The following is a 13,612-nucleotide window of genomic DNA, read 5'->3' as shown; positions in this document are numbered from 1 at the left end:
GTTAACTTTAAAAATAAAAATACATAAAAATTATAAAATTATATTTTGCTTTAAAAAATATAATATTAATATTAAATGTGAATATAGCTTCAATTATATTTGGAACTGCATGGATATATATATTTTTTTTTTTGAGAAAAATAATTATTTTAAATATTTTTGTAATATCAATTAACGGGTAACGGATAATGGGTACCTATATATTCTTTCGATTCATTAAACCTCCTATGCATAAAAAATTAAATTAATTAATTAAAATGGATAATCATATTATTTTGATTATTTTAAATAAATCATATTAATTAAATGAAATGGATAATCATATTAATTTGAATTTTTAGATAATCTATATTAAATAAATTAATTAAAAATTGCTAATTATTTTAATTTAATTTTTTTAGACAAATCAAATTTCAAATATTATCTATATTTTAAAGTAAAATATTTTAATCGGCTATAACTAAAGATATTGTATGATATATAAAATTTCACTAAAGACATTTTATCTTTTTTTTTTTTTTTTTTTCATTTGTATTTGTTATAGAGGTATTAGTTCTCATATTATTTGCAACAAAATCAACTTTACTACAATTTTTTTAAATCCAAATAAAATTCCATCCAATTACATATCAATCATACAAGAAATTCAAATGTACAATATCAATTCATGTAATTCAACTTAAACTATAAAACAACGATACCTTAATCATAGTAAAGAGATATTTTGCGATTTCAGTTATAAAATTCTTTTGACTTTTCAGCATTAGCACATCTTGCAATCAAAGTTAAATGCTATATGAAAATATGTCTTTATCTTTAGATTGAATTAAGTTGTGAAGGATCTTTTTTGTATACAGATTCAAACTAACATATTTATATTACAATATTAAACCTAAATTGTCAATAGCAAGAATGTTAAATTAACAGAGATTAGACAAAGGAAACATTCAAAATTTGGTGTCCACCTTCTGCCTTGTCTTTGAAGCAGAGTGAAAAGTCAAAAATGTTTTTCAACTAATCCAAGTATTAAAGCTTATTTGATATTCCTCTTATTTAAGTCACATAATTCTCTTTTGAAGGTTATTTAAGTCATGTAATTTAAAGTATGCGCAATGCATATACTCCTTCCGTTCTTTTTTATATAGACAAATTTTCCTTTTTTAATAACATTGTAAAAAAAGCCAATGTAAAAACCTCATATTATCTTTGTCTTATTCGTTGTAAAAGTTTTATTATGGGAGATTATTAAGTTTCCTTTTTTAATAACATTATAAAAAAAGCCAATGTAAAAACCTCATATTATCTTTGTAAAAGTTTTATTATGGGAGATTATTAAGTTAATGTCAGGCAAAAGTTTAGATGGGCTTTAAATGTGAAGAAAAGTTAGTCAGTTGTTATTCTTTAAGCTTACGTTGGAAAAATAAATATGGTCCAGTTAAGAAAATGTGATTTGATTGACATGAAATTTGAGTTTTAAAATGGCACAAAACTTAGAAATGGAGTACAATTAAGAGTTCTAATTTTGTACTTTAGCCATTTTTTTGTGACCGTATATTTAAATTCTTTGACAATTACTCAAGTCTATTGGAAGATTATTTGAGCACGAAATAATCATTTTTTAATACAACTTATACAAAGAGGGACTAATAATAAGTTTCTCTCAAAGGCTAGAGCATAACTTTTTTTTTTTTTTTTTTGAGACTCGTTTGATTTTCGGTCGAATTTATGATTTATGTGCATATTTTATAAGACATATTGTTGTATTTGTCCAAATCTGTGAGCAGTCCAATTTATAAATTAGGTCCAATTTTTTTAGGAAGCCAACGTATTTATCAAAATTTTAACTAAGGATGCAAAATTGAGTTTCAAAATTTTGAATTTTTATTCTTTAATCAAATCGAAGACTATGCATTTAATGCGTTATTAAACCAAGAAATATTACTAAATGTAATTTTACATTTAGGGGAGGAATTAACGTGATATTAGGGGTATAGTAGGAAAAAATAAGAAAAAATAGTTAATTAAACTAATTTTTTAATCTTGTGAAAATACGATTGTGCATATATAAAAAGAATGGAGGGAGTATAATATTAAATAACTCTTAAGACAAACTATTAGGGCATTTAATAAATGTGCATTTTAGAATGATACTTTGTTGCAATTTTTCTTTTCTTTTCAAATTAGTAAGAAATATTCTTAGATTAGCTTGTGAATATATCAAAATTAGGTCTAATACTACAAAATTCTGGCACACAGGGAGAATGTGGAGAATGGTAGGTCTTTAGTTCAAGTTTTTTAGCTATAAGAATTTTCATTAATTTAGTGAATAAAGAGAAGAGCTATTCTTATTATATAATACTCAATATTATATTCATCTACCAAATTCTTTTTAATAAATTGAAGATGATGATAATAATAATAATAATAATAATAATAATAATTGGTATCCAATATATAAAATTATGTCACTATCTATAGTAAATGCCACCACTGCCATATGAGGAATCTCCTAAAGCAACATTTTTCATTTTATCATCTAATATTGGATTCCTTAGATTATGGTTCAAGGCAAAGGCTAAAAACTTACAAGAGAAACTGTAATTGTCAGAGTAGTTTTGATACTTAAATTAAATAAATGATTTACAAACAATAAATAATTTAAACTATACATACATATATGCATTTTTTTAAAAAATATATTTAAAATATATATATATTTTGTAAACCAAAATATCTTTTTATAATGAAGAGGTTCACACGTACCAAAGAATTTGAATTATTTGGATGAATAAGCCAAAAGAATTATGTTTCAAAAGAGACAAAAGGAAACTGTTCCTTCACCTTAAAACAATAAAATAAATTAATGGAAACAGGAGAATTGCTGAAAGAAAGAACAAAGGATGCCTTCTGAGGTTGATGTGGCAGCATAAAAGTCAATTATATGGTGAGAGGGTTAACACAACATGCTTCTAAAGAAGCTAAACATTAATGATTTACTTTACTCACTCTATCCCTCTATGGTTATTCAAAACAAATTAATAATTAAATAATTAATTAAAAAACTTAACAGATTTTCCTTTTTTTTTTTTTTTTTTTTAAAAATTTCTTCTTGACTAATTTAATAACTTATCACATTTAATAGAACAAAGAAATTTAAAATTGAAAATAAAATAGGATAATGCCTAATCAATTCAACAGATAATAATTGTTGTTACTAGTTAGTATCAAATAACAACTTTAACAATATGTATTTTAACAATTTCAATATTTTGTTACAACAAATCACTGTTATGTCAAAATTTACAGTATGCTAATTTAGAAATTAAAATAAACTGTTTTAGACTTATAACTCTTTCTCTTCCTATATTTTCTTTTAACAATTCTTCTATGATTCTTGTTTGCTGTTTTTCTTTGCCCTGTATAGAAGGAAACCACCTCTCTCTCTCTCTCTCTCTCTCCCTTCTCTGTTTCTCACAAGCATATATATTTTCTTCTCACCAAAATAACTGCAAAAAGTCTCAAACACTTCAAAATTAAAATCCTCTTTTATATCCTTTCCCTGTTTACCCCATACAAAGTTTAGTAGTTTCTTGTCCTCTTCTTGTTTCTTGATTTCAAGAACCTCCCTTGCTTTCTTCCTTTTCTCTGACTTTAGCAGGCAACAAATTCCCTTCTGCAGTATCTCTGCTTCATTTCAGATCAGAAAGAAACATTCTTTCTTCTGATTCTTTAGTTTTCTCAAATTCATCCCACATTCTTGAATCTACACAAAAAGCTGCAATTCTTTTTTTTTTTTTTTTGTCCTCTTCAATTATTCTATGAAATCTTCAATTTTCACTTCCTTTGACTCGGTAGTCTAATCAGAATATCTTATAGTCCATCCATCATCTTTGAATACTTTTTCGTTTCCTCTTTCTTGAACTAATATTAATTCAGTCTTTTCTTTTTGTTCTCAACATAATTGTAATAATAATAATTTCTTGCTTTCTGCTGTACCATTAATATGTGTTCAGAAACAAGCCCTCGTATATCATTCTCTAATGATCTTGCTCATGGCGATGGCACAGAAAACGAGCACGTGCCTAGAAGAGACACAACGCTCCTTGAATCAAATTCCGACTTCGAATTCAACATCTCCAGTCGTCTGCTAGATTATGAATCTTCTTTGGCAGATGAGCTTTTCTCCAATGGCATGTTACTTCCTTTCCAAGATAATAAACAAGAAACTTCTCCAAACGTTTCTCAAAATATTTCACGAAACGTTTCACGACATGTTTCTCTCCTTCCTCTTCCTTCTCCTTCTTGTTCCACTCTTACCAGTTCTTCAAATTCAAGAAAGAAATTGAGTAATACTGAAATTAGGGTTTCGAATTCGGAATTGGAAGAAAAGGCAGAGCCAAAATCAACATTTTGGGGATTCAAGAGAAGTAATAGTCTAAACTGTGATCTAAAGAAAGGTTCAATTTTTTCATTGCCAGTTTTGTCAAGAAGCAATTCAACTGGAACAGCAGCGCCAAATTCAAAGAGATCATCAATGGCAAAGAAGTTATTACCATCAACATCTTCTGGTTCTTCTACTAATTATGTGTACACATTTCCTCATAATAATAATAATAATAATAATAATAAGCCTCCGTTGAAGAAAAAGTATGGTGGAGTACCTAATTGCAACAATGGTGTTAAAATTAGTCCTATTTTGAATGTTCCTCCTCCTTATATAGCTAAAGGAGCTGCAAATCTGTTTGGTTTGGGATCTCTTTTGAGAAATGGCAAAGAAAAGAACAGAAAGTGATCAAGGATATTAATTATTAGTAATTTCATTATGAAATTAATTAGCTATTCTATGTCATATTTATATGTGTATGTATAGATTATCTGGGTTCTTGTTATTAATTGTTAATTAATCTCTCATTTCTTTTAAATTAATTAATTAAGAAGGGGTAAATTAAGAATCTGGAAAGCTAACTAAGTAATTATATAGTACTCCCTTCTTGCTGATTATCTATCATTTTTTGGTTTTTTAAGTTCCTAAATATCTGTTATTTTATCATTCCAAATACAATATTTAATTTTTTTATAATATACCCTTATTAAATATATTGTCCATAATAATTATAACTCCACTGTGTTATCAATTTCTAATAAATTTTAATGAATTAGATATTAATAAAAACTACATACGACGTAATTAATTAATTATGTATATAATTTGAAACAAATAGATAGGGATGGAAGAAGGGGGTTTCTTGGAAATAATGTTGATGTAAATCAAAATGTCACAAGCATAGGAGACATAGCAACAGGTATGCTTCTTTCATGGCTTGTCACATTCTGTCTATCTTTTCAATTTCTCTTCACCAGAGGGGTCTTTTTTTTTTTTTTTTTTCTTATCATAAGGACGATTTCTTTTGGGTTTGTTTTCTTGTATGTTTTGTTTTCATTGTTAAATTCAATATATTGATTCTTCTCAATGTTTGTAATTGATTAAAATAAATTTGCTATTCATAAATTAGGTCAAATAATTAAGAATGAATTTCATATCAACTAAATATCCAATCCATAAAAGGGTATATAAGAATAACAATTTAGCTAATTAATTGGTTAGTATTTAACCTTTTAGAAATAAATCAATACTCGATACATATTTCCAACCTCATTTGAGAACTCATCTTAGTATGCTGTGATGGAGCAATTAGAACATATGATGTACATTTAAAATTTCTCGATGGATAATATTTGGTTCCTAGTCCAAAAATTAATTATAAATGAGAGAATTTATAATAATTTATTTGCTTGATACGAGTAAGTGTTACTACATTTAATAGCATGTCCCTCTATAAAAATATAGAGTTGTGTTCTTATAATAATTGTCTTGCAATAATTGCAATCATTTAATAAATAATTATATTAAATCATTTTGAGCATAAATAAAAGCAATAATAGGTTGCCCTGAATTATTTCAATTAACACATGCTATGATAATTAAAGGCCAATGTGTAAATTCACCATCATTCTCAAGATAAATTGTCTTGATAGCATAATTTGAAAATTATATTTTTCATTAAATTATTTGCACAAATAATCATGCAAACTTCTAATTGCATATTGATAATAATCTTTGCAAACTTCACGTTGCAAGTTAATAATAATCATGTAATTATCTTTTAGATGCATCCATAATATATCCAAATAAATTGATCAATAATTTCCCTTTATATATTTCAGAAAATATAAACAATTCAAATTAAACTCTACTCGGTGATTGCTTAATAATTAATTTGTTTCAAGAACAAACTAAGCATGAAAAATTCAACAGATTTGAAGAAACTTCTGGTTCTTCAATAAATATCTATATAAGGATCAATTTTCCTTTTTCACATCATCATTGATTAGGATGGTCCAACCGATTATGCCAAATAATAAAGTACTTGGATTTTCAAACTTCTGGTTTACAACCATATTTATTTCAATCATTATCTCTATATGATATCAAATTTGATGAATATTTTTGGAATGATGTATTATGCATAAAATGTATTCTTTTAGGTAGTAATACTTGCTCTTCCAGAGCTTTTAAATATTTTTTTACTACCAAAGCCAAATTTCTTTCAATATTTTGGTGTACAACAAGTACATAGCCAATATCCATATATGTCACCTTATTTGTATCACTTCTGGTGGTAAAATTTATTCTTAATTATGTGTCCACTATAATTGCTAAGATCATTACTTCAACTGTGATCTTACTAATATTCTCAATGACAAATATATCTTCCTCATTATTCACACTCACATCCATTTGTTGCATTCACTTCATGTGATGTTTCATGTCTAGTTACGCGGGTTTCACTATCCCACACCCATTATTATATATGGTTCCATTCACTTCAGGGAATGGAGCAAATCCAATTGGATGAGTTTCATGATTTTTCATTACGACCTTTTTATTTTACTCAATGATAAAAGGACATGATATAAACCCAAAATATATATATATTAAAATCTATTTTATCGATATTACTACTTCAAGAGCATATTTGAGGCATAAATATCATTGATAAATTTAAATCAAGAGCTTAGTATAGGCTCCAAACATAATAACAACAATGTCTTAATTATATTTAAGAAATAAATCAATCAATTCTCAATGGTTTGTAGCACATGGATAATATATACCAATATATTGCACTAATTATAATAATAAAATAATAACCTTGATATTGCAAAATTAAAGTAACTTACAATTTTATGATCTTATGACCATAAGTGCATTAATTATGATTAGCTCTTTTAAGCGTTGTACCTTCCTTTCAAACCACTTTTAAAGATAAACAAATTCAAAATACTTGAATCTTAACTTTGGTTGTCGATCCCTCCTCAAATCGATAGAAAAAATCGTGGTAGAATAATCGTGTTGATAACGTGTTATAAAATAATATAAAACTAGAGAGAATAGAGAGAATGAATAGAGAGCAAAATATGAGAGAATATGAGAGTGTGTTTATTATTGATGAGAAGCTACATATATAGTTACATAAGTGAAACCCTACACAAATCAGTAAGATAGATTTCGTAATAATATTTAATAATATAAACTTCTACTCCATATAGGACATCCACTGATTTCATAACATGTTTAACATTTTAACATAGCCTTTATTTTTTAAAAACTATTGTAAACTAGTCTTTATTTTTAAAAAATATCGTCGAAGGCAATCATTGTGTCAAGACAAACGCAAAGGCAATGTTTCTTATTTATGAGATTAAGACAAAGGCAATGTTAGAAGAGGCAACCCTTGAAAATTCAAATCAAATCCAAAGACCAAATGCTTTTTGAACTTTTCTAGTTTGTTTGTTAGCATTAACTGTAGTCTTCAGCCACCCATCTAATCTAAAAGCCATTCGATTTCTTTTGACAAGAAGATGCCTTTACAAAAATCCAAAATAATATATAATAAAAATAAAAATCTAACATTAATAGCCAGCTAAGCTTCAAAATTAGGGTTTTAACCTAAATGTGTAATTGTAGAATGATTGAGATATAGATGGAGATTGTACAAAGTGGGGAAGAGCAATAACGGAAGGCTGCTTCTTGCTGTTAATGTTGGTGCTTAGTTGCTTGCTGATTCCTCTAAGGCTGCTAGAGAAACATGAAATTGTGAGGATAAGGAAAAACACGTTTTTTTTTTTTTTTTTAAAAAAATTTGAATCAACATATAAAATCCAATCGTTTGAATTTTGATAAACTAAATTTAATCATATCATCTATTGGTTATTGTATTTGTTGATCCAGGCATACTTACTCAATGACTTCTTACATTATTGTTTTTTCCTTTCTACCAAATATGTGAATAAATAAAATAATGCTCCCCATGATGGGAAAAAATCTTAAACTCTTTGATTTTCAGAATTCCTTACCAACAACTTAATGCTTTTTAATAGTCTGTGCTTTTTAAAAAAAAAAAAAAAAAAATTCCTGGAGTACAAATTAATATCAGAATTGTAGATTGAAAATTATACAATTTAGAGCCAATTTAGTTTAACCATTCGTGTTAGCAATTGTTGATAGTCAGGAAAGTTTTAGTACAATTGTTGTTAAAATATAAAATAACTATTAAGGACATAATTATTTTTACATATCCTCATGTATTATATATATATTATTTGTTATTTTAATGGTTATATAAATAAAAATATTAATTAAGCTTTTTGTAATAATATTTAACAGTTATTTATTTATTTTTAACAATTATGATGACAAAAAATATTAACTTAAACACAAAATAATTTGAATAGCAATTATTTTCATAAAGTTAATGTAATACAAAAACTGATATAAATACAAATCAACGGTTGCTTGAGAGATAATATCATAATTCTATAAGCTATAATTTGCATTGAGCTTTCAAGTCCGAAATAAGCTATCAGTTAAATCAAACCCCTTAATCAAAATATAATGATAGTTGTCCAGTGAACCTTAACAGACAAGTTTTTAGAAAAAAAATTATATAAACCACTTATTTATTATTAAAAAGATCTTTTAAACCTTTACGCTTTAGGGTTCGACGAGATTAAATCTGGTTAAAAAAAAAAAAAAAAACAGATCTTTTAAAACGATGGAAACGACAAGAGATTCTTTTCCTGATAGGATAAAACTTTTCCCTAGCGTTCAAACTACAGGTATAAAAGGTACTTCTTTCCTTTGTGGACAGAAAATTTTTCGTGTTGTTCCAACTACAGGGAACCTTTTCTCTTTGAAAGGGAGCTTTTCCCTTTGTTTTTTGAATGCCTTGGAATTTCAAGTTTCAACCAACTATTTGCATTTGATACATTACCTGTTAAGAAAAGATGCTTTTACCTTGAAATCAAATAGTCTCTGTCAATAACAGGAAGAGAGTAAAAGACCATTCTACAGAGATACTGACTGTTGTAATAACAGTCCTAAAGAATCCATCTACTATATGACAAGATTTGGAACTTTTCTTTTTTTTTTTTTTAAACCAAATTATGAATTTATGTACCCATCTGCAACTGAAAACAAGAAATGATACATTTGCAATGTACAGGTAAAAGGCAGGGACAGCAGTTATAATAGAGCAGATGCAATCAATAACTTTGTTCAAAAGATATAGATATATATTTACATACACTTTCATAGGAATGTCAAAGTGTAACCTCAAAATCTATCAGTAAACAATCAGGTCAGTTGAACTGGCTATTATTCACTCTAATATCAGAAATGAGGAATATTTCCTATTTCATTCCCACATCTCAATAAGGTGACTTGATGCTTAAATCTGTTTTCAGTTGACTTTTAAAGATAACAGAACATTATCAAAAAGCTTAGACTTATTAGGTGTAGTAACGATGAAACGAGCAACAAACGTAACACCAGACTACCTACCTAATATTTTGTTTCATTTCTCTGTTATTTGCAGCCTTCTCGTAGCATACGCATCTTTTGAGCCAATACAATCATTGAAATCTCAAGAACATCCTTTTAGTCTCAGTAGTAGAAACAATTCAAATTCCAAGACCTTGGCAACGGAGGAGCATTTTCAAACAGTTCATATATTTTACTCGTTGAACACGTGCTGCATGATGCTCTCTATGAAAAGTTCATATCAGACTAGAACCGAAAAGCAAATAATCCAAGTATGTTTCAGGAATGAATTTATTTAGGTTGAGATATTGTTATCAATGGTCCTTCCAAAGCAAAATAGGTTTCTGCATTTTGCAGCATGTTACATAAAGCTAAGTGGTAAAGCAGAGAATATAACACCAGCCATTTGAGCGGAAGATCCCACCAGCACTCAGAAAAGGATTTTATTTTGTTAGACTATTTTCAACCTTGAAAGAGGCACTGATAAAATTGGCAACCAGATATGGAGCTCAATTAGCTTACAACTACTACCTCCGGCGTCCCACATATCTATCAAAATTGAGAGTAAACTTCAGCACAAATTTCACCTGCTGCTGATGAAGCATATTCCTGTATCAGCTTCCTCTATTATTGCATCCCAATTTGGAAACTACTCTTTTATCATTTGTAGTAAGTTTTCTAACTCTATTCCAAAAATAAAAAATAAAAAAAATAAAAAAAATAAAAAATAAAAAATGGAAATACCAGGAAGACCTGGATGAGTCGACTAACGTGGAAGTAGCAAAAATAATCGCTCCTTTTCATGCTTTGATAATAAGCCAAGAAACTTATAAATCCAACATAAAACTTTTTATGCCGGTAACTAAAACATGTTAATGAGTGACATCATGTTCAATGCAGGAATTGCTAGAGCAAACATAGATATATCTGTATTCAATCAAGGCAATTGCTGTAATACCATTTTGACATGTAGAATAAGTAGCTTTACCATCAGCTAAAATCTTAACGTTCAGAGACTTGAAAACCATGACATAGTTCTTTCCATGTAATTTAGCTTTTAAACAGATGATTATGCTGATAAAAAGGAATGACTGCACCATTTTCTAGAATGTTCAAAATTCATGTTTGAATTTACAGTGACAAATATTCATAGTTGATGAACAAGATGGAGCAGTCATCTCAAGATATAAATTATGGCTCAACTTTTGCCAAAATAGATGAGAGATTATAATGATAGATTATCATAAGGTGTGTTTCTTTTGCAGGCACCATGATAGGGTTAAATGCAAGATCAAGAATGCCATCTTTATACCAACTAGGTGAACTGCATGTTCGAATTCTACCTGTACAAAGAATCGAGAAGCAATAGAATTTTTCATGTCAAAACGAGTAATTCATACTATACTATCTCAGAACAAAAACATTAGGATAAGGCAATGCTGTTAGAATCACAGAGACCAAAAATTAGCAAAAACAACTGAAATTTTGAACTTTATTCCATTGAATTTGCAATTTACAAAGACGGTGCAAAATTTACCATTAATTGAGGTCAAATGCACCATTGTTAGCAAGCAGAATATAAGGAATTCCCCTGAAAACAATTACACTTTCATTTCTGCCTCTGCAACAACAAGATTGAATTCTATATGTAAGAATCCAAATAACCCATCTAATCAATGAGAAAAAAAAAAAAAAAGAACATAAATATGAAATTAGAGATTATCACCTCTCATGACTCAGGTACTTCAGGAACCTTATATGAATCTGGCGTAACTTCTGCTAGCCACAATCCTGGGAAAATTGACTGCAAACAACCAAAGAACAAAATATAAACACCAAACATTCTTAATACAAATTATAAAACATATAAATAGAAATAGCAATCAAGATTTAGTTACTAAGATAAGGAGAAAAAGGAAACAACTTTAAATATTACATGCAATTTTAATTCAACCTCTAAAGCTCCAAAAACTGAATTAAATAAACCACTCCCCAAATAGCAAAACTTCAAATAATCAAAATCCAAAACTTCCTCTACTTTCCCACATGTTCCCAGCAAATATTAAAAAAAAAAATATTAAAGATGGAAAAAAGAAAAGAAAAGAGAAGAAAACCAGAAGTCCTTACGTCCAAATACTTCTGCACAATTCGAGGCCTCTTCTTAGGCCTCCTAGGAGGCCTAATCCTTGCAATCTCCATGAAATCCTGCTCAATCTCTGTCTTTGATAAAGGAACAGAAAACTTGATTCTCTCTTTAACAGGCTCAACACTCTGCCTCTTAACCAAAGAAGTCTCAATTCTATTTGGCGAATCAATCTCCAAAATTCTCTTCGGAGACTCCAAATTCCTCTTGTCTTCTATTCGCAGTGGCGCCTTACACGCAGCCCTTCTGGTTCTCAAATTCCAAGGCCGAGCAGCAGCAGCAGCAGCATCATCATTAATATTAGGAGGTGGTCTCTCTTCTTCAAGAAGAGGAGAAACCTTCAATCTTTTAGCAGCAGCACCTCCATTGAGTCTAAGATCAGATGAAATGTGATTTTGTTGAATTAAATTAGGGTTGTGATTGTTCGAAGAGTCAAAATTGGTGGGTTTGGATTGAAATCCAAATCCATTTGGAATCGAAGAAGAAGAAGATCGATGATCATCACTGACTTTGACACACCTAAGGACTCTTTGTTGTCCCCATTTCAAGAAAGGCAAAGAGAAGTTGTGTAGTGGCTTTGATCTCTCTTGTTGCTGTGGTTGTTGTTGAGGCGTAGGAGGTGGCATCGCCATTGTTGTCTGTGTGTAGAGTCCTCTATTTGTGTAGCTTCTCTATTTGATAATCATGTAAAATTTTGATTTTTATGGTTGGGTTTGTTTCAATGGAGGTTAGATTTTGAGAATGTATGGAAGATTTTGCTCAGATTGAGAAACAGAGAAGGAATTTTGGCTTTTGGGTTGTAATGCGATGATCATAATCGCCGGGAAATTTATATTTATATTTATATATTTCCTTTATGAATATGAACTAAGAGAGAGAAAGCGGTTTTAACGTTCGGGTAGAAAGACTTTAGGTAAGTTGCTGTTTCCAAGTAAATTATTGCTATTTCCAGATTTATAGAGATTAGAGAATTTTTCAATGTTTTTAGTGTTTTCTTTATTTTTATTCTTTTGCTACTAAGAAAATTAGGGGTTTTTCTTTTCCTATTATTTATATAATAATTTAATTTCCAATAAAAAAATAGTGGCTCCATGGTTAATATTTAAAATTAAAATCTTAAGCATATAATTATATTTAATATTTTTATGCTAGCATTAAGCTTAATATTAGTAGTTTATATTTCAATATCCAATCTCACTTTTTTTTTTAAGTATTCTTACTCTCAATTCTTTTCTTCCTTTTTTTAACCCACAAAATTGGTTTAGAGTATTAAATTTTCATAAAGTAAATTTCAATTTGATGTATAATTTAAGCTAGATAGTTAAGTATTATGTAAAATGTAAGGTTAAAAAGTTTTGGCATGTCCCAATATTTATATAAAATAAATAGTTTTTAAAATGAAAACTATAATATTTTTAATACATAAAAATTAAATGATTTATATAATGGGGCATAACTCTTAATTTTTTATCAATCCTTCGTATGAACTAAAATCTGAGAATTTGAGCTTGATTTTTTATGCGAGAATTTGAGGATCAAAGTGTGCCTATTTCTTTCTTTCTTTTTTGAGAATAGTTGTAATGCCA

At 28.4% G+C, this 13,612-nt stretch overlaps 2 protein-coding genes across 7 annotated transcripts; one reads left to right on the top strand and one right to left on the bottom strand.

Moving 5' to 3' along the window:
* The first annotated feature begins 3,375 nt into the window (after positions 1-3,375).
* LOC105650726 (uncharacterized) lies at positions 3,376-4,900 on the top strand. The gene has a single exon (XM_012237667.4). The coding sequence runs from the start codon at positions 4,004-4,006 to the stop codon at positions 4,790-4,792; it is 789 nt and encodes a 262-aa protein (XP_012093057.1). The 5' UTR covers positions 3,376-4,003; the 3' UTR covers positions 4,793-4,900.
* Positions 4,901-9,586: 4,686 nt separating this feature from the next.
* Positions 9,587-12,894, bottom strand: LOC105650695 (DUF1639 family protein, putative (DUF1639)). Of its 6 annotated transcripts, none has more exons than XR_002283539.3 (4): positions 12,011-12,894; positions 11,610-11,687; positions 11,421-11,504; positions 9,587-10,567 (listed from the first exon to the last, which is right to left on the bottom strand). XR_002283539.3 is itself a non-coding variant. In XM_012237639.4 (3 exons), the coding sequence occupies exons 1-2, from the start codon at positions 12,656-12,658 to the stop codon at positions 11,613-11,615; spliced, it is 723 nt and encodes a 240-aa protein (XP_012093029.1). In that variant the 5' UTR covers positions 12,659-12,894; the 3' UTR covers positions 11,348-11,504; positions 11,610-11,612. The 6 variants fall into 6 exon arrangements, 1 of the variants encoding a protein (XP_012093029.1); XR_002283540.3 differs by having other exon boundaries at positions 9,587-10,492; XR_016320885.1 differs by having other exon boundaries at positions 9,587-10,476.
* Positions 12,895-13,612: the final 718 nt, after the last annotated feature.

Source organism: Jatropha curcas, chromosome 5 (assembly GCF_041381405.1).
Source record: "Jatropha curcas cultivar XTBG-Jc1 chromosome 5, XTBG_Jcur_1.0, whole genome shotgun sequence".
In the NCBI taxonomy this organism is placed as follows: Eukaryota; Viridiplantae; Streptophyta; class Magnoliopsida; order Malpighiales; family Euphorbiaceae; genus Jatropha; species Jatropha curcas.
This window is presented reverse-complemented; position numbering and strand designations above follow the sequence as displayed.